Source organism: Aricia agestis, chromosome Z, assembly GCF_905147365.1.
Source record: "Aricia agestis chromosome Z, ilAriAges1.1, whole genome shotgun sequence".
Classification (NCBI taxonomy): domain Eukaryota; kingdom Metazoa; phylum Arthropoda; class Insecta; order Lepidoptera; family Lycaenidae; genus Aricia; species Aricia agestis.
In genome coordinates this window covers 21,684,419-21,706,251 of record NC_056428.1, presented here as the reverse complement: position 1 = coordinate 21,706,251, position 21,833 = coordinate 21,684,419, and the positions used below count along the sequence as shown (strand labels likewise).

Below are 21,833 nucleotides of genomic sequence, written 5' to 3'. Positions count from 1 at the left end.
ATTTTTTCGTGATTACATAATCAACGAAGATTTCCCGGGATCAAATTGTATCAAGTAGAGGTAACACACAGTCGGACAAACATTAGCTTTTATTAATATCAGAATATATTGTACTATAGACATTGCAATCGCGTTACGAGCTAAAACAAATATCACCAATTCGATCTTGACACAGAAGTATTTTCCGGGCAAATATTACAGATAATATAATGTTCGTAAAAAATGCTTTACAATCGCACTCAGACACATTTAATAATTACTCAAGTTTAAGAGGAGTCCACACCGCCCTTTTTTCCATACAAACGTTGTCCCCTGTTTCCTCCCTGGATAATGCTAGTAGAGTTATAATTTTTTACCTGAATATCTACGGCCACTAATACAATGTCCCTATGTTTTGTTTTTTTTTTCATAATTTAATTATTAAATAAGATATGAACGTTCAAAAACCCAAAAAAATGGCCAGATTTTCCGCTGTGTTCAAACGTCCAGAAAACAGATTTGGCTGTTTTGCTTTTTTTTGTATAATCTAATACAAAAAAAAGCAAAACATAGGAACACAGCTCTTTAATGAAAAACTACTTAAATCGGTTAAGTTTTGTAGAAGGAATCAGGGGACAACGAATCGTTGATTTTCTGGATTTTCTGCAGTTGTCTCTATCACGTTCTGCGGTATAGGCTTGAGGTAAGGGAGACAGCTATAGATATTACACGTACTTTTTTTTCATTTCTCTAGCCCCTGGTGTATCCACTTAATAAAGAGTTTAAAGAAAACTCTCTCGTCTTCTTTTGTACTCCATATAAAAGACATCAACGAGCTCTAGAAGTTATGTTTAGAAGTTCTTTAGTATAAATATTGTTATTTTCTAAACTACTAAACGCATTTTGATGCGGTTTTCGGCTGTACATAGCAATAGGATTATTAATATATAAGAACAAACATAGTAACGGGTTTTTGGTAAACTATAAACTTTAGATAGGTACACATTTTCTGATTATAAATTATTATGTTTTTTTTGTGTATCCTTACAAAAGTGTCTCTGTCTGCCTGTCTCTTACGTCTTCATGCTAAAATGAAGAGGTGACAGATATATTTAGATGAAATTAGGTATGAAGATACTATGATCCCCGGGAAAGGACATAGGATACGTAAATGTACGGCGCGATATAATTTTTATTTATTTATTTAGTAAGTAATACAAATTATAGCTTATGTCTAATTGAGAGTGTACCATAAACCTTCATGGTTTGTCTGGTACAGCAAATTTCTGCTCAACGGAGTTGCACGCATTAACTATAGTAGGTTATAACATGAATACGTGGGAGAGCCATGCTTCGGCACGAATGGGCCGGCTCGACCGGAGAAATACCACGTTCTCACAGAAAACCGGCGTGAAACAGCGCTTGCGCTGTGTTTCGCTGAGTGAGTGGGTTTACCGGAGGCCCAATTCCCTTTCCTATCCTCCCCTATTCCTTTCCCTTCCCATCCCTACCCTCCCCTATTACCCTATTCCCTCTTAAAAGGCCGGCAACGCACCTGCAGCTCTTCTGATGCTGCGAGTGTCCATGGGCGACGGAAGTTGCTTTCCATCAGGTGACCCGTTTGCTCGTTTGCCCCCTTCTTTCATAAAAAAAAAGAATATGACATAATGTAAGACAAATGTTTTATTTTTATTTACACAACATAATATGAAAACAAAAATGCTTTATATAGTACAATAAACTAATATAATAAACATTAAACAATATTTAAAAGATGTTGCACAACGACCAGTTAAGCAACGTTGAAAGAACTAGAAGGATGGCCCATTGACACGTACAGTGATGATTCACTGCATATATTATGCATAATATTATTTAACTCCCTAGATGACGCCGCCAACTATGTTTCGCCAAAAATCGTTCGCGGTAACAGTACATTTTCCGGGATAAAAAGTATCCTATGTGCTTTCCCGGGGCCCAAAGTATATCCATACCTTTCAGCATTATCGGTTTATCGATTTGGGCGTGAACAGGTAAAAGATAGACGCACTTTCGCATTTATAATATTAGTATGGATTATATAATTCAGCTCCAAGCTAAGTCAAGGGTGACGACATTCACAGAAAATAGAATTCACATGCATTTTAGTGCATAAAATACCGCTTTACTAATGTAACTCGACCTTCGCACCTCCGTGCTTCGTACTGTCCCACACTTTGATTTTGTATACAGATCTAGATCTATTTTTCGTTTGATTTAATAAATTAAAACTCGAATAATTTAATGTGCGATTGTACTCGTATGTCTTTGTTACGCAGAAATACGTGACATTTAAATTGGGCGCATTATACCCATACTGGTCTTGTTGTTTAGATCATAATGAATTGATACTTGGATATTATGTTAGGTAAGTATATTGCATCGTCATTCATATTAGGAAAGTGAGGCCTATTGTTGTTCTCATTGTGTCAGCCAAGTGCTGACGTGCTGACATTTTGGAGCAAGGTTTTAGGTTAGCATCATATCTTTCCGCATCATAATAGAAATCGCACATAATAAGCATTGTGTAAATATTATAATATATTTTTAGCACTTTTTATTGCTTTTACCCGACTTGAAATAAAGAGGTTATTAATTCGACCCGTTATTATGTTGTTAATATAAACATAATATTATCTAAACACTAAAACATACAATCTAAAATATACAAATATATACAAACTTAAAGTATGTGGGTACGTATTCGACCCGTATGTGTGTAATATTATATCCAGCACTGTCCAGTTTTAGTACTTACCTATATGTTAGCCTATATCAGCGTCTAAACAAATGTGTCAAATTTCAAAAGTGTATGTATGTATGTATGTTTGTTTTTAATATTATGTTAAGTGATTCACAGTACGTCTATAACAGTTGCTTACTTTGTCTACTGCCCACTTTGAGAGCAAACTATGTTTTAGCGCCACCTTTGTTTCAATTTAAAATGCATCCAGATGAAATAAATCACCCCCAAAGTCTCTACACAACGCCCCCATTTTTTTCTGGGTCCCACAACGCCCATCTTAATGCGATGCCTTGATAATTTGGATGTAGCGATATCGATTTTCCTCAGCATTGACTAAAGCTAAGAAATTAAAGTTCATTGTCAGTATTCATCATGTCTTTGTCTTTGAATTACCAATAGCATAACGCGATTGGTCAACTTTTATAACACAGAATAATCAATCAAAAAGGGATTCCTTTTGCCAACAGAGAAGAGTGATTTAAACTTCCAAAATTTGTACATACATTGGTTCAAGCATACACTTTAATTTGCCCATAGCTTATATGAAATGTATTTATGGTTTTTAAATTACGCGACAAAGATAATTTTTACGCTTACGTCCTTTCCATTTTTTGCTGTTCCATTGCTTCTGCTCATAGAAAACAAGCAATCTAAAACATATCCAACACGGTTTTTTACTTTAACGCGGCGTCACCTTAAGACCTTCAGCGCCCACGGGGGGGCGTTATCGCCCACTTTGGGAAATACTGGTCTATAATAACGTTGGCCCGCCGACATATTATTACGTGCTAGATAACGCCCGCAACACCGTTGCGCCAAAATTTGTTAATCACTCGTGACCGTACATTTTTCCGGGATAAAAGTATCCTATGTCTTTTCCCGGGACTCAAAGTGTCTCCATACCAAATTTCAGCCAATTCGGTTTAGGGGTTTAGGCATGAAGAGGTGACAGACACACTTTCGCATTTATAATATTAAGTATGCATAGTAGTATGAATCAATTAATACTGTTTATTTTCTAAAAGTGATCCCTAGCTAGATCGATTTATCGCCCCCGAAATCCCCTATATAAAATCGTTGGAGCCGATTCCGAGATTCCAATTATACATCTTATATCTTTAAACGAGCAATTCTTGAATATATATATATATATATATATATATATATATATATATATATATATATATATATATATATATATATATAGCCCCCCTATATATATATATATATATATATATATATATATATATATATATATATATATATATATATATATATATATATATATATATAGGGGGTTTCGGGGGCGATAAATCGATCTAGCTAGGAATCATTTCTAGAAAATGTCAATTACATCGGATACCGAGCAAAGCTCGGTCAAACACCTAGTATATATTATACAAGAATTGCTCGTTTTAAGATATAAGATTAGGAATCTCATTAGCATGCAATTAATATTTAATAGTGTGTAATATTACGAGTTGATTTTCATTTTATTTCTATTTTGTTTACTTACACCCGGATTCAGAGATATTTAATGATTAAGTTTAACTAGATGATACCCGCAACTCCGTTGCGCCAAAATTTGTTTATCGCGCGGACACCGTACATTTTTCCTGGATAAAAAGTATCCTTTCCCGGGACTCAAGGTATCTCCATGCCAAATTTCAACAATATAGGTTCAGCGGTTTGGGCGTGAAGAGGTAACAGACACACTTTCGCATTTAAAATAGTATGGATTTACTAAAATTTAATTTAATACATATTTTTTAACAGCAGATTGTAACAAAACAAAGTGATATCACTTTAGGGTGTGTACTGTGTATGTGTCCTTTGTATAGAATTCATTGAGAAAGTAGCAAAGTTAAAAGAGTTCCTTTTGGCTTCTACGAGTATGTATCTACGAGAAATGCCCCAACGTTTCATGAATTTTCCGACACTATAATAAAAAATCCTTTAAAACTCTTCTTTAAATTAAAATTAAGTAATAAACTATCACGCCTATTGACTTGTGCTTTAATATAGTATTTTTTATCTATATGATGCATTAATTATCATCAGTCAGTGAAGAGGTTTGACGACGAGAGCCCTCACATAGCTTGGCTTTTAGCTAGTATAACTCCTAAACTGATTGTGATGTACGTCGATTAAGATAGGTAAACCATAAAGTTAATATACCTAGTATATTAACTTCATGAGGTAAACATAAAATCTAAAACCGCAGACCTATTAATTTAATTCATATTCCATACTAATGTTATAAATACGAAAATGTGGTTATTTGTGCCGTTTGTTCGTCTGTATCTCTGTTTGTCTGTCTGTCTGTTCCGTCTTAACGCCTAAACCGCTGAATCGTTTTTGCTAACAATTTGTATGGAGATACTTTAAGTCCCGGGAAAGGACATAATTGGAAGGATAATAATTGTTATCCCGAAAAATGTACGGTTCCCGCGCGATTGACGAATTTTACGCGCAACGGAGTTGCGGGCGTCATCTGTATTATTATAACGCCTCCGTGGTCTAGTGGCTTCGAGCGTGGCTCTTGACCGGAGGTCGTGGGTTCGATTCCCGCGTTGGAAACATATTATTTCCAAGTTTGGTTAGGACGATGCAGGCTGATCACCTGATTATCTGACAAGTAAGATGATCCATGCGACGGATGGGTCTTCCGTCCCCCTAGGTTATGAGAGTGAAAGGAATAGAGAGTGCTCTTGTGCACACACTTGGGCACTATAAAAATTACTCCTGCGTAATAGACGCACCGTCGCCGAAACCGGTGTGGGGAGTATTATTATCTATCTTCTATACTTATAAAATTACATGTCCTGACTGACTGACTGACTGACTGACTGACTGATTCATTATCGCTGAGCAAAAACTGTAAAAGTTACAGCCACGAAATTTGGTGAGTAGGGTTGTTTTTTAAGTAGACACCCACTAATGAAGGAATTTTGAAAATTTTACCCCGAAGGGGGTGAAATAAGGGTTGAAAGTTTTAATCAAAGTCCGTCATTTCTTGAGTTAGAAACATGAAACTTTATTTTTGGGTTACTGATTAAAAATGAATGGATACGTATTTAAGCGTTTTTGGAAATTCTACCCCCAAGGGGGTGGAAATTGGGGTTGAAAGTTTGAATGAAAGTCCGTCATTTCTTGAGTTAGAAACATGACACTTTATTTTTATGCTACTGATTAAAAATTAATGGATACGTATTTAAGTGTTTCTGGTAATTCTACCCCCAAGGGGGTGAAATTGGGGTAGAAAGTTTCAATGAAAGTCCGTCATTTCTTGAGTTAGAAACATGAAAGTTTATTGACGTTTACGTTTGACGTTTGCTTAAATAGGGTCCGTTTTTACCCTTTGTATAAGGAACCACAAAAACAAAAAGGAGAAAACTATCCATCTTTGTTATTATACTATGTTAACGCGGATGAAGTCGCGGGCAACAGCTAGTTATTATTATAATGGAAAAATCCTTGAAATAAAACTCATAAATAACAGTCCAGAATCCAGATGGACTTTCATTGAAGTTTGTACATCCGGTACGCATTTTTATTTTATTGCGAATAATATTATATTTTAGTCAAGTCATTCCTCCTTTTGACCTTTTGACGTTATTTTATGGCATCAAAACCGCAGAATTATGTAAGTTTTAATGATGTGCACCATTTTGTCTACTGCCCACTTTGAAAAAAAAAAAAGTTTTAGTGCCCCCATTGTTTTAATTTAAAATGCATCTAGATGAAATAAAACACCCCCAAACCTCTACACAACGCCCATATTTTTTTCTGGGTCCCACACCTCCCGCCATACGTAACTCTAAAAAATGAAAAAATATATTTTGTTTTACTTTTACCGGTTTCCAGAGGTAATACACACACATAGAACTTTAAATAAAGCTCGTTCTGTTAATCTGTTTACGTTTTTCGTTTGGGTATTTTTTTCTATAAAATTAATTTCGGTTTTTGATTTATTTCATGTTGCTGACCTTATGTGAACGACTGTTGATGAAAAATTGTTTCACAGATTTCTAGGTATTATAAATTCAACACAAAAAATCTCGTTCTGTTTTGTGATTATGTTTTTAATTTTTATTTTTATGTTTTGTTTATGTTGATATAAGTATTAAAATTCTGTAACAAATCGGCAGAGTGCGAAATGGGCTCGCGCACGAATGATTCCGTACCATTATAGAGGAAAAATAGGTAAAAATGTGTTTTTTGTATGGAATGGGATGGGATATTATTAATTATTAAAGTAAGTACATATAATTGATCATTCTGTGAAAATTTCAAGTGCCTACATGTTGCCATTATTGATATCGAGCAAAAAAGGCTAAAAAACCCACGTCTGTCGTATGGGAACCCCCCTTAAATATTTAATTTATTTTGTTTTTAGTGTTTGTTATTAAAGCGGCAACAGATATACATAATCTGTGAAATTTTCAGAAATCTAGCTATAGCGGTTCTTGAGATACAGCCTTGAGACAGACAGACGGACAGACAGATAGACGGACGGACAGACGGACAGATAGACGGACATACAGACATCGAAGTCTTAGTAATAGGGTTCCGTTTTTACCCTTTGAGTACGGAACCCTAAAAAGGGTGTTAGTGACCTCTAAAACGGACGAATGTATTGATAAAAATATGTTTTCCAGATTTCGATATCTAGAGTTAAAAAAGGTTGTCCTGTTTAGTGTTAACGTCTTTATTTTGGTTATTTTTCCGTCGTAATAAAATCAAATCTACGGTTTTTTATTAAAAGCTTTTATTTAACTTGCTCTGTATGTATGTAAGTATGTATGTTCGGGTGAAATCTCGGAACTCAATTTTGAAGTAGATATATTTAACCGATCGAGCTAAAATTTTGCAGGCACGTTTAGTTTGGATGATATTGTATGTGACATCACTCTAAATCCAATATGGCCGACCATCCAAGATGGCGAAATAGTTATTTTCTATGCAGTTCTACAATATGGATATTAAATGAAAGGGTTTTTTGAGAGTAACTCGAAAACGAATGTAATGTCCATACTACATCCAATATGGCGGCTCATCCAAGATAGAGGTATAGTTATTTTTAATACACTTCTGCAATATGGGTATCAAATGAAAGGGCTCATTGAGAGTAACTTGTAAACGAATGTTATGTCATTCTACATCCAATATGGCGTCTCATTCAAGGTAGGGGGATATAGTTATTTTTAATGCACTTCTGCAACATGGGTATCAAATGAAAGGGCTCATTGAGAATAACTCGGAAACGAATGTAATGTCATGCTACATCCAATATGGCGGCTCATTTCAGATAGGGGAATATAGTTACTTTAAAAGGCTCATTAAGAGTAAATTAAAAAGTCGTATCCTGCCGTGCCGTGTCGTGTCGTATGGTGTCGTATCGAAACATGATGTGACGTGACGTGTCGTGTCCAGGCCCGGATCTACGTTTTAAAAAGGGGGGAGCAAAATCCCAATTTGCCGCCCTCCAAGCAAAAATAGGTAATAATTTTCATGGTCACATAGGTTTTAACCGCAGAACGAGTTCTACGAAACTTTGTTGAATTGAAGTGGCGGTGGTGAGAAGTCACGCCGAGGTCCCTGGCAACAAGGGACGCCTCCAAGTCTTTTAGCAACAGATAGAATTCTACGGAGGTGGCCTCCGGCCGCCTTAAAGACTTAAATTAAGTCAATCAGATTTTAAAAATTCTTGAAACAAAACAAAATACAATCAAGCAGACTTAAGAAATCAAGTCAGAGATATAACTAAAAAACAAAAAATAAATTATAAGCAAAAAACTTTTTGAAAAAAATCTTTTATTTAAATGCTTACTTTAAAAAGAAGAAAATAAATTTCACCTTAAAAATTCTAACTATTAAGTTGTAACCTCAATATATTATACAATTTACATTATAATAAAAGCTTGTCGCGAGACTTAACAATCTGTCAATATTTAATTACTTTAATACAATAAAAAACGTAATATCGGATTACTCAGTTAAATTGGCACTTACTAGTTTATTATTAACAAATCACGCGACAAGCTTTTATTATCATGCAAATTGTATAATATATTGAGGTTACAACTTAATAGTTAGAATTTTTAAGGGGAAATTTATTTTCTTCTTTTTAAAGCCCGTCACAGACTTAGCTATAATATATATTAATATATTTATAGCTCGGCATATTAATATATATTTTCTATACTAATTTCGCGTGACCACACACTCAGCTATAATATATATTTCTGTGGCATGTGGATTTAGTATAGAAAATATGTCTTGCTATAAATATATTAATATATATAAAGTAAGCATTTAAATAAAAGCTTTTTTTCAAAAAGTTTTTTGCTTATAATTTATTTGTTACATATTTTGTTTAAAAGCAGTGATATTAACCCGTCGATCGTGGAAAAACGAGACACAATAAAATTTCTATTGTGTCTCGTTTCGTTCTATTTCTCTATTTAGTTCTATTGTGTCTCTTTCTATGAGAGGGCGGCTCGCGCCCATAAAGTTAATCCTAGCGGAATACAGAAACAAAGGCCTGAGCAAGAGAGATGTCACTATCAGTAACACTGCGTTGTAAAAAGAGACGTGTGATACATGACAGCAAAAAGGTCTTTTTGATTGATTATGTGTTATAAAAGTTGGCCAATCGTGTTATGATATAATATACAGGGTGTAACAAAAATAAGTGATAATACTTTAGAATGTGTACGTGTTCCTTGTAGAGAGTTCACTGTGAAAGTGCAGCGCTGAAAGACGAAAAATTTTTGGTCTTTCAGCGCTGCTACTTTCACAGTGAACTCTCTACAAGGAACACATACACATCCCAAAGTATTATCACTTATTTTTGTTACACTCTGTATATTTCATTTCATTTCATTAGGTATCAGAAATCAACAAAAAATTTTGAATTGACATAATCCGACCAACTGCTGTAGGTCCAGCATATGCCTAAGAATTCTTGGATGGTACATTCTCTGCACCTGCTTTGCCGCTGAGTTTGACCAAATAGTGGTATTGACACTAACAGTTAGCACACTTACCACAAGTGCGATGTTTGATTTCCCACTTAGGCCCGTGTAAAAATAACTCCATAGCAAATATTCGGTAATGGTTGCCAACATGATTTCACTGGTGTATTAGATCGCGACACGTGAGTAGTTAGATCACATTTTCGTCAAGAAAATTTAAAATTCCCTTATACCTAAACAACTATTAACTGATCTAGTCTTCAATCGAAAAATCACATATTATGACATGTATTATTTACTATCAAGGAGTGTGATTCTTCAGAAAAATCTCTTTTTTGTCTAAAAAAAATTAGGTACCATTTCCAAATTCAAGCGAGTATTAGTTGATGTAAATGTGTAGATCTTATACCAACCCCTACTGTAGAATTTTTTATTTTATTTGGTCAATGTCATTATTCCTAAAGCATTTTCCGCGCATCCGACTATTTCTCTAACGACGTTGTGCACTTGCACAAAAGTCATGTAACTTTTGGGATTGGTAAAATAGAAAATTCATAAGACGGAGGGAGAACCGTCAGCGCGGCGGCTATATGCTTGCTTGCAGCTGTTTTGTTAACACTTCGTTGTTTTTTACGTTGTGTTTTGTAAAGTTATAGCTATTAAGCCTCTTTCCCAACCTTTGGTATGAATATTATCCTTGCCCCCAAAGGAGGTCATCCAAGTTAAATGACTTGTGAGTCGTGACCACTCAAGTAACAAACACATTAACTATCACATATAAGTGCTATTTACAAACATTGGTCTTACCATAATGACGCGGAAATTATATAAAATAGTAAATATACTCGTCATCTATACTGTACCCGCCGAAACATGGCGGGAGCGGTCATTGACTCCTTGTCAAAAACCTGTCATTTTCTATACAAAGCCGCGATTGACAACATCTGACACTTCATTGTCAATCGCGGTTTATATAAAAAAAACCGGCCAAGTGCGAGTCGGACTCGCGCACCGAGGGTTCCGACAGCTTAAAGGTATTATAGACCTGAGTATTTGGTATGAATTTCAATTTAATACCTCTACGCGTTTATGAGGAAATGGGTAGTAAGTTTAAAATTATTAAAAAAAAATATATTATGTGATGTAACTAAAAATTTATGGTTTTCGTAATTTTTCCTTTATCTATGCTATAAGACGTTGCTTCGTACCAAATTTCAAGATTCTGAGTTCACGGGAAGCACCCTGTAGGTTTTGATTCCCTTGCAAGTGTCGAAAATTTGCGGCATAAACGGCTGTATCTTTTGATTGCGTTGGCTTAGAAGTTTGATTTTTTCACAGCTTCAAGGGACAGTAGACCTGAGTAATTGATATAAATTTCAGCTTCATACCTCCACGCGTTCCTGAGAAAAAGGGTCTTGACAGACGGACGGACGGACAGACGGACAACAAAGTGATCCTATAAGGGTTCCGTTTTTTCCTTTTGAGGTACGGAACCCTAAAAATGACAAGTTTTTGACAGGGAGTCAATGACCGCTACCGCCATGTTTCGGCGGGTACAGTATAGGTTACAATGATATCGAAATTAAAAAAATTTGGAAACCTTCGAACACGTCAAGCATTGAGCGTAGGGACAATGATAAATAAAATTAAGATTGCTCTCAATTACGTCAACTTTAGTGTAAGTACTCATATACGGTTTTGCTCGATCGAGCAATCACGTAGAGTAATTATTATTTTTAACAAAAAATTAAAACCGACTTCCAAGGTAAAAACAATAATAATATGAACTAAAAAGTATTAAATAACTCTTACTCTATAATAGTGCCTTTTTCAGAATTCGTCTAAATCTCAACTATTTCTGTACATACTACAGTCTTCATTATTTGAAGTCGGTATCAGCTAATTTTATCGTGAGTTCAGTCAATATCAGAATATCTGAAGCTTTTGGGACTGGTACCTATAATATCTATGGACGCTTCACACCACGTCAGTCTGGCCCCGTGCTAAGTACCTAAAGGACTTGTGTTACAGGTACCAGACAACGGAAATATATTTAATACTTTTATACTATACATATATTTAAGATTTTTATTATATCATACACATATTTAATACACATCCAGACGCGGGAACATTGAAAACTTTTTGTTCCGTCGGCGGGATTCGAACCCGCGACCCCCGGCATTGAGCTACCAACGCGCTCACCACTGAGCCACAGAGGTCGTCAAAGTAATGAAGACTGTAGTATGTACAGAAATAGTTGAGATTTAGACGAATTCTGAAAAAGGCACTATTATAGAGTAAGAGTTATTTAATACTTTTTAGTTCATATTATTATTGTTTTTACCTTGGAAGTCGGTTTTAATTTTTTGTTAAAAATAATAATTTCACTCTTTTTCGTTATTTGAAAGATAAGGCTTTATATGCGTAAATAACCACTACGAATGTTAACTATTCACATTATGTTACTGTAAGCGAAATTGTGGTAAATGCTTGCAGTTATCTTAGCGATGCTGCAATTTAAAAACTTTTATCTTTAAAGGTTCAGGAGTTCTGTTCAGTGCCTTTGGACCAAGAGACACCTTCGTATGAACTTTCTCTTATTCGTAACATATGTTTAAGTTACTAGAAACAACATTTTAACCACTAAGATTTTTTTGATAAATTTCAAGGATTTCCTTCGATCGCTCATAGATCCCATCATCAGCTAACCACTTTCGTAATTATTATACAAAATCAAGATTATACCTTATACAACAACACAAGAATTTTGAAAATCGGTCCACAAACAGCGAAATAATTATCAAAAACATCTGCTTCGATGCAAAATATCACGAAAAGCATCAATAATTGGGTCATAGTGTGATGGCCCATGGGCCCATGGCATAATTATGATTTTGATGATGATGATCAAATAAATTGATGTGTTGGCTTATGCTTTCAGTTGTTTAAACAATGCCGAAATCCCCGAACCTGTATCTATAAGGATTCAAAAGTTCTGTTGGGTACCTTCGGATCCAGGGTATAACCTGGTGCAAAATATTACTTTTTGGTAGCATTTACCTCGAATGCTTCAGAAAAAATTGAAATCACTATAATATGTTTCTATACAAATGTCAAGGAGTCCACCAACCATAATAATACTATAGGTAGGTACCATCGAAGAAATTGATTAACAAAAATATTTTATGACTAGCGACCCGCCCCGGCTTCGCACGGGTATAAAATATATTATAGCCTATATCACTGAAATAATAACAGCCCTCTTTTTTGTCGGGGGTTAAAAATCAGCCAAGTGCGAGTCGGACTCGCGTACGAATTAATATTATTTTGTTTTTAGTATTTGTTATCTAAGCGGCAACAGATATACACAATAATAATATGTGAAAATTTCTGAAGTCTGGCTATAGCGGTTCTTGAGATAAAGCCTGGCGACAGACAGACAGACGGATAGATGGACAGACAACGAAGTCTTAGTAATAGGGTCCCGTTTTTACCCTTTGGGTACGGAACCCTAAAAATGATTAAAATCGATTCAGTAGTTTTGATTTTAAATAATTTATATTCACTACTACCCGTGGCCAACCCATGTTTGTTAAAATGGTATGTATCGAGGAAATAAAAGGCTTTATTATTATTATTTATTATTATTACTACCCGTGGCCCGCAATGGTCGGTACTGCCGCAAAAGCTACGTCCCGCAATTTTTAAATCTGTAATATCTTCGAAAATATTAATTTAAAATTTAAATCATAATATTATGTTGTAGAGGGCCATAATCAATAATGTATTTAAAGTAAACTAGATATTTGACCGAGCTTTGCTCGGTATTCGATAAAACACGAATAAAATGACATTTTCTAAAAATGATTCCTAGCTAGATCGATTTATCGCACCCGAAACCCCCTATATACTAAATTTCATGATAATCGTTGGAGCCGATTCCAAGATTCCGATTATATATTTATATACAAGAATTGCTCGTTTAAAGATATAAGATAAGGATTATTGCCTTATTGGTTAAAATCGCTTCGAAAATTAGCCATTATTTGAAGTTAAAATTAAATGACAAAAAAATGTTATTGTGGGATATGCATAAGAGATATATTTACTTATACCATCGCGGAGTTTTCTGTAGACCTTTTCAATGTGTACAATAGGTATTAGTGATACCCCTCCCGCGAGCGCACCCCAGCATTGGTAGCGCCAGCGCCCACTTCGAAACGGGTGTAAATCGCAATATTTTAATTTCGCCATAACTTCTAAGTCCAATTTTAATCATTCAAAGACCAAATATAATCTACATAAACTGTACTTAATGATGAAATGATTTATTTTGATAAGGATTATTAGTATAAGTAAAATAAATGCGTTTAAATGTAGTCCAAAAAATCAAAATTTTTAAATAAAAAAATGGTTTTTGTGCCTCACTTGACATAGATAGGTATAGTGTGTCGCGGACATTTTTGTAGATATTTATAAGATCTACATTTACTTAGAACATTGTATAGTGCTATCTTTTATAGTTTAGGCAGCGTACGCAAAATAAGTAAATTTTCTGGTTATTTCCGAAAAACTGAAATATCTTACGGAACCCTATATTTTCCAACATAAAAAGTAGCCTATGTTACTCGTAGATAATGTAGCTTTCGAATGGTGAAAGAATTATTGAAATCAGTCCAGTAGTTTTTGGGCCTATTCATTACAATTAAACAAACAAACAAACAAACAAACAAAGTTTACCTCTTTATAATATTAGTATAGATTAGTTTTAGTTCTTAAGTTTCTTATATATTGTTTTCATCATTAGCTGTTTTTTCAATTAGTAACATAGAATATCATTGTGTTTTTTATTATGTATTTTATTGAGTGATAATTTCATGTTGTGTAATGTTTTTATAATGGGAATGAAGTTTATTGTTATTATTAAATATAAATATTGAGTAATTTAAAGAGACGCGTAAAATTAATCTAATTCTAACAGCACTCTTTCGTAACTGAGTTGCTAATTAGTAATTATGTATTAATTTTTTTGTAGACGATACGCGTATTAATTCTAGACGGTTCCATGATTGTGTTCGTATGACCAATCAGACCAATACGACCACGTATGTAACCGACTATATTTTTTGCTTGATTGACCAAAGGATGTTACTAAAACACTCAGGAAACAGAGCAAGGTTGATATAGAATAAATAATAAATACCAAAATAATTATACTGACGGCCGAGGTTTCATACTCTACTTAAAATTAAGGAACCCCTAATCAGACCCTTTCTGTTAAATAATAATAATGTTTAAAAAAACTGAACAAACACGTATTTTTTTTAACAAATTATTACATTGTCATTGGCTCTTAATACGTATGCAAATTTCGAATTAATTTGACTACTGGAGATAAAAATCTTCACACTCACGCCCGTCTTTCATATGCCAGGTGAAAAAGGACGACGCGGATTCATGGCCAAATAAGTTTTTTCTCAATAACTCGATAAATATACAACATTTTAAAAATCCGCTTGGTCGATCTCTCAATGATAGAATATTATACAATGTGTTAAAATATTAACTTAGTTCAATGCACGGTTTTGGCAATAAATAAAAAGCGTGAAAATTAGATGCATCTTTGTGATTTTTTTCTATCGAGAAAATTTTAAGATATCGTGTTTTGCTCAGATCGAATTCTCGGAAATATAATAATGTATGACATAGTATCTAATTTTAGAAAATGAAACAATTCGTGGCTTATTTTCAAGTATAAAAATTAATTATAAAATCGACACTTTAGGGTTAGTCGCCCCCTTAAAAACAGTTTTAAATGTAATTAAGATCTTATATATAATTATAAAAGAGGTGAGTGTTTGCTATTTTATAAGTTCATGAGGTGATGACACAGAATATATCGCGATCGGTGGCGTGAGCTCATAATCATTAGAAATCAATATGAATCGTTTGCGTTTATCCATTTACAAAATATAAATGTTACAACATGCCGAAGAAATTGATTCTTTATTTACACTAGGAAACTGTTTGATTACACTAGGGAACCGTTTGACCTCGAACTTGTGCCCGACAACAAATTATTATTTTTAACAAAAAAATAAAACTGACTTCCAAGTGAAAACAATAACATTAGATAAGTATTTATTCTTAAATGAACTGAAAAGTATTAAATAATTTTTACTCTTTAGTACCTCTTTCAGAATTTGCCTTAACCTCGACTATTTCTGTATACAATCTTCATTATTTTGAAGTCGGCACGCTCAGAATCGTAAATTCTATGGCAAAATATTTTTATTTTTGGGACTGGTACCGACTTCAAAATTATGAAGATTGTATACAGAAATAGTCGAGGTTTTAAGGTAAATTCTGAAAGAGGCACTACTAAAGAATAAGAATTATTTAATACTTTTAGTTTATTTATGAATAAGTAGGTAATGTTATTTTTTCACTTGGAAGTCGGTTTTAATTTTTTGTTAAAAATAATAATTTCACTCTTTTTAGATATTTGTAAGGCCCATTAATCTTTACAGATAGTAAAGATTAATGGGTTCTGCTTAATGACTTTGGATCTAGGATACACCTTCATAATATGAAAACCCATTATCTGAATTCTGACTTCACTTCAGAATTTCTTAAAGAACTCCAAGCATATATACAATAATTGTATATGCTTAGAGTTTATCAAGCAATGCTGAATAGTGAATATGTAACACCTATCTCTACAGGCTCTAGTGTTCTGTTCTGTAACTGTCGTTCTATTATAGCACTTCCGCATGAAAACTCATCAGCTCAACATTTGAATCATTTATTTTAAGACAACATTATATTTTCAAAATCGCTATGAAAAGTACTAATAATAGGGACATAACGTGATTAATGATAATGCATGCAGGTGTTGTAGGGACATATTGTATCCATATTCCATATTATACTACCTACTATGTGACATTGGTGACCCCTGACGTGGTAGCGATCATGATGATGATGAATGTAATTTGCAAAGTAGCTATATGCTTTCAGTTCTTAAAACAGCACCCAAACCCCCAAACTTGTATCTATAAGGAGTTCTCTTAGTTCGGGACTATAGTATACCTTGGTGCAAAATCTTACTTTTTGGTGACATATGCCTGGAATACTTCATATAAAACCAAAATCGCCATATTGCCACCATTTGAATTTCGAAGAGTTCCCTCGATTACACATGGATCCCATCATCAGGTCACCACTTTTTTTAATATGGTACCTTATTGGAGTGAAACCTAATACAACAAAACAATTTTTTTTTAAATCGGTTAATAAACGGCGGAGTAATCGTTTTACATACAAAAAAGAATAAAAAATATATTAAATCCACAGCCGAATATATAAACTCCACCTTTTTGGAAGTCGTTAAAGTCGAAGTTAAAAATAATAGTAAGCAGGTACGATTTTTCTGACCCGGCAAGTGACGACGTAGGTCCGCCAGAGGCCTACCACGAAACCGTTTTAAGACTCAAACAATCGAACGAGAATGCCGCGCCCTGCTCTAGCAACGTCGTTTCACGTTTGCTAGAGCAGGACGCGGTTTTCTCATTCGATTGTTTGAGTCTCAAAACGGTTTCGTGGTACGGGTCACTACGAAACAACTCCTCCCATTATAGGTACTAGTGTCACTATCACAGCTAGAAGAGGAATCTAAAAATAATTATTATAAGTACTTACTAGATTTTATTGAGTAAAACCAGACATGGAGATACCATCAGTTACAAAACTAATCTAACCCTCGAACTAATATAATTATTATTGTAATCACTAATCAGTGACGAAAGTCTAAAAGCTTTTGATTGACAGTTAAATTAAATCTAATTATTATTGATCGTACAAAAACAATAACTTATTAAGTAACTAAAGCTGCAATGAAAATTTATGATACTTTTATTATGATATCCATACTAATACTTAATGTTATAAATGCGAAAGTTTGTCTGTCTGTCTGTTACATCTTCACGCCGAAACTGCTGAACCCATTTTGCTGAAATTTGGTAGGTATGGAGATACTTCGAGTCCCGGGAAAGGACATAAGACACTTTAGGATTTATAATGTTAGTATTAGCATAGAGTAAATATTATATGACCTACCTACAGATCATCAGAGCATAGAGTAAATATATGTTCTGATGATCAGTAGGTCTGTAGATTAAAAGAAGTATAAAATTAAACCAGATACACCCAGCGAAAAGCATTACCAATTCAAACATCGATTTTATGGCTACAAAATACATACAAATTGTTAAACTACGATGCCCATACACAACATAATGGCTATTCAATACTTAATTGCCATCATTAAATAAAACAAGTTATATAAAGGTCTTATAACATAAGTGTACTCGACCGCAAGTAATGTTTTAATGGTCATTGTAACTTTCCTAAGATATTCATCGATACCACAATAATTGTTAACTAATAATAAGTATAATATTAAACTAACAAGTGCGTGACCGTTCTGATCTTTTTAAATTTTGTCTCATTTTCTAGAAATAGAATTAAATTATGGGTGGCTAGTGCTGGGTAAGTATGCCTTATATGAAAAACATATACCCTTTTTTCATGGGTTTTTTTTAATGAAAATAAATAATCAAACGAGCAAACGGGTCACCTGATGAAAAGCAACTTCCGTCGCCCATGGACACACGCAACATCAGAAGAGCTGTAGGTGCGTTGCCGGCCTTTTAAGAGGGAATAGGATTACAGGGTAGGGGAGGTAACGAAGGGAATTGGGAACGAAAGGCCCTACCCTTTTGGGGCCTCCGGTAAACTCACACTGGTTTAAAACTACATACCTACAGTATCCTCTTCGTGACTTCGAGCAGACATAACTACAGGAACTGATTACTGAACATCTTCTCGGGATAGTTAGTTGTCTGCCAAATTTCATCAAAATTGGCCTAGTAGTTAGAAGTTAGAACATATTGCAAACAAAAAAATCTTCTTCACAATATCGCATATCAGGTTGTTGGACGAAAAGAATGGCAATTGAAAACTCATAATTTGGACCAATTTCCACATAGTACTATCATTAATCTTACGCTCTACTTAGTATATATAATATGGCGTCACTAGATAATTTTGTGTGGCGAAAAATTGGAGTCTCTCACTAGTGGACAAGGGACTCATAAGTCACACCCTTATCTACTGTAATAATATACAACCTTACTATACACTGGTTATACAATTTTAGTGACTTTTTGTCTTTGCCCGATACGTTAGTATCGGTTGCTTGACCGACAAGAACAAACTACCAGTTGTAACAAAACTAAGTGATAATACTTTAGGGTATGTATGTGTACCCTGAGTTCACTGTGAAAGTAGCAACGCTGAAAGAGCAAAACTTTATTGTGAATTGGATGCGCCCGAGCGTCGTGAATTTTCCCATACAAAAGTGTAAAAAAGTTGCTCTTTCAGCACTGCTACTTTCACAGCGAAATCTATGTACATACCCTTAAGTATTATCACTTAGTTTTGTTACACCCTGTATACAGTGGAGATCTTTTTATCAGTAAATTTTAGTTTATTCCACAAATCAAGAATATTCTCAGGTCTGGATTTTTGATTAAAAACGTTTTAAATGGCCCATTTTAGGGAACTCGGAATTTTTATAGGAATATAATATTTTTTGTCCCCGTGGTATCGCCAAGTTGATGAAACATATGACAAAAATTTGCATATAAAATATTACAAGGCAACGACAACAGCCTTTCATAGCCATTTTATGAATTAGCTTTGTCTACATTTCGTGTTACCTTGTATGTAATTAAAGTTCACAAAGGTCAAAACCTTGCTATTATATTTTCCCCTATGTTACGAGAATCATTTACTTACAATAATTTTTGTAAGTTGCAAGTTGTAACAAGTTTACAAATCTTACTTTTGCTTTTATAGTTGTCTTAAATTTTGTAAGATAGAGATCTTGATCTAAATGTCATGATGCAAGTCTGTAGAGTTATGTAACGTAATAAAAGGAGCAAAATATATTTGAATAATTCATTGAATAGGCTTAAAAACTTCTGTGATGATTTTGATTATGTCACAAATGTTATAGCATCATTGAAAAGGACACAGACTACTTTTTATCGCGTCAGCTGTTTCCGCAGGATCTTACTAACAGTCAAGCCTCAAGGGCAATATTAGACGACTTTATTCATATTACATCTCTTTCCTATTTCTTATCTTTGTAATTAAATCTTTTGGGAAGTATTCAGCGACGGAGCCCAGAGCTTCTATGGTAGAATTAGTCCAAGATGACGTGGGACCGAAAGCGGTCTTCTCGGTGGCTAGAGCCGCGAAGCCCTGCAGCACTTCGGGCGGACAACGTTTTAGCTTCCCAATCACAGAGGCGGCTTCCTTGTACGCCGAAGGATGTATTCGTTCGATCTCGCTTCGGTTGAAAGCGCAGAGTATCTGTCTTAAAGCAGTCAAATCGTACACAGTGTAGTCTTCGGGTTCCTTGTTACCGAAGTCTTCGCGCACTCGGCTCGCTATAGCAGACAGCTGGTCGTCATTCAGGCTGTAGTCCTTCCCGAAGTTCGCGACAAGGTCAATATCGCTCAGAGTCATATTGGAGTATTCCTCAGCTTTTATTGCGATGGTGACCCAGTTGAGTTTCGTGAGGACGTCTCGTGGGACGCTCGGTACGCCCTCGTACTGCTCGATGATAGCGTGCCAGATATATTCTGCTTCGACGACATCCAATTTATGTCTACCCAGCTGGACCGCACAATCGGCTACGTCCTTCGCTTTCATATTTTGGAGATCGAGAAGACTTATTTTTGTATCATCAACGATCACTCGGTTACAAGTTAGGCCATAAGCGTGATTGATCATTATTGTAGCAATAATGAAATACATTTCGACTGACCGTTCGCTACGAAGATCGAGTGGTGAGTGATGGTGAAAGCTTTCTCAACTAAATTCAAAGGTTACGTCGAATCAAAAATTCTATTACGGTGTAATGAGACTATAGTACTATAATTAGGAACTTATCGAAAATTTATGGAATAATAATTATTAATTATTATGTACTAGATGTTGCCAGCTACTTCGTTCGCGCATTTCTCGTGCGGTAACCGTTCATTTTCCCTGATAAAAGTATCTTAATATCTTTTCCCGCATCTTTATGTATCTCAAAAATTGTATTTAAATCGATTTACCGCTTTTAATGTATTGAGCTAAAGACAGATATTTCGAATTTATAATATTGGTATGGAAAAGTTGGACTAGGAGGATGAAAGACGAACAGACTGTAACTTAGTGTCGCATCACTGTATCTTTTAAAAATATTTATTACTAGCTAAAAGCCGAGCTTTGAGAGAGCTCGCCTCGTTTTTCTGCGTGGCAATAATCTTAAAGATTTTTTTTATATTTTAAAAGTAACCAAAGCTTGACTGACCGATGATAACACACTTACATATAAATAAAAATTACTATGGAAAAGCTACACGTGATAGTTTTTCCGTAAAGTGTACCACAAAAGTGCTCAGGTTGTGGGATATACTAGGGCCCGCTTCGCTCGCCGTGTTAAGTATTATAGTGGTACCTACCATAATACAAATTTTTAGTTAGTCCATAATTGTTGTCACGGTGTGTCGGGGGACCGCCAAGTAAACTACAACCAACAACTGCCAAGTCGCTGATTATCTCCATCCGGTTCGCTGTGAATTGATCCTTAAACTATAATGTTATGTGAAATCTCAAAGCAAACATCTACATTAGCGGTCCCCCGACACACCTTGACAACAATTATGGACTAAAATATTACTTTACACAAGTTAGGAATTATTTGAACTTAAAGGCAGTAAATATTATTTCATTACTTTTTAAAGTTGTTTGGCGGGGTTTTTTTTTAATTTCTTAATTTAATTTTATTTCATACTTTTTAAACTTGTGTTGGTTATAGTGCAGAATAATTCCTATCAACGTATTTACCATCTATCAATGTCCTTTTCGATGAGGCCGTCAATATGAGCCCCAACATGAAACCTCCACTTTGGGTTCATACGAAGCTCGGTTCCTATAGAATCCAGGTGATGCTGCAGCAGCAGCGTATA

General features: G+C 34.7%; 2 protein-coding genes across 2 annotated transcripts in view; both read right to left on the bottom strand.

Annotated features, from left to right (window-relative positions):
- LOC121738612 (retinaldehyde-binding protein 1) overlaps positions 1-21,833 on the bottom strand; it is a 52,509-nt gene that overhangs the window by 23,969 nt on the left and 6,707 nt on the right. The gene's annotated exons all lie outside the window — the stretch shown is intronic.
- On the bottom strand, positions 19,933-20,529 carry LOC121738391. Its single transcript, XM_042130404.1, has one exon. It carries the CDS (start codon positions 20,527-20,529, stop codon positions 19,933-19,935), a length of 597 nt encoding a protein of 198 aa, XP_041986338.1.

What these genes read in the sequence shown, in the direction of transcription:
- LOC121738391 (XM_042130404.1), bottom strand. Translation starts at nt 20,529, where the DNA reads ATGAAAGCGAAGGACGTAGCCGATTGTGCGGTCCAGCTGGGTAGACAT.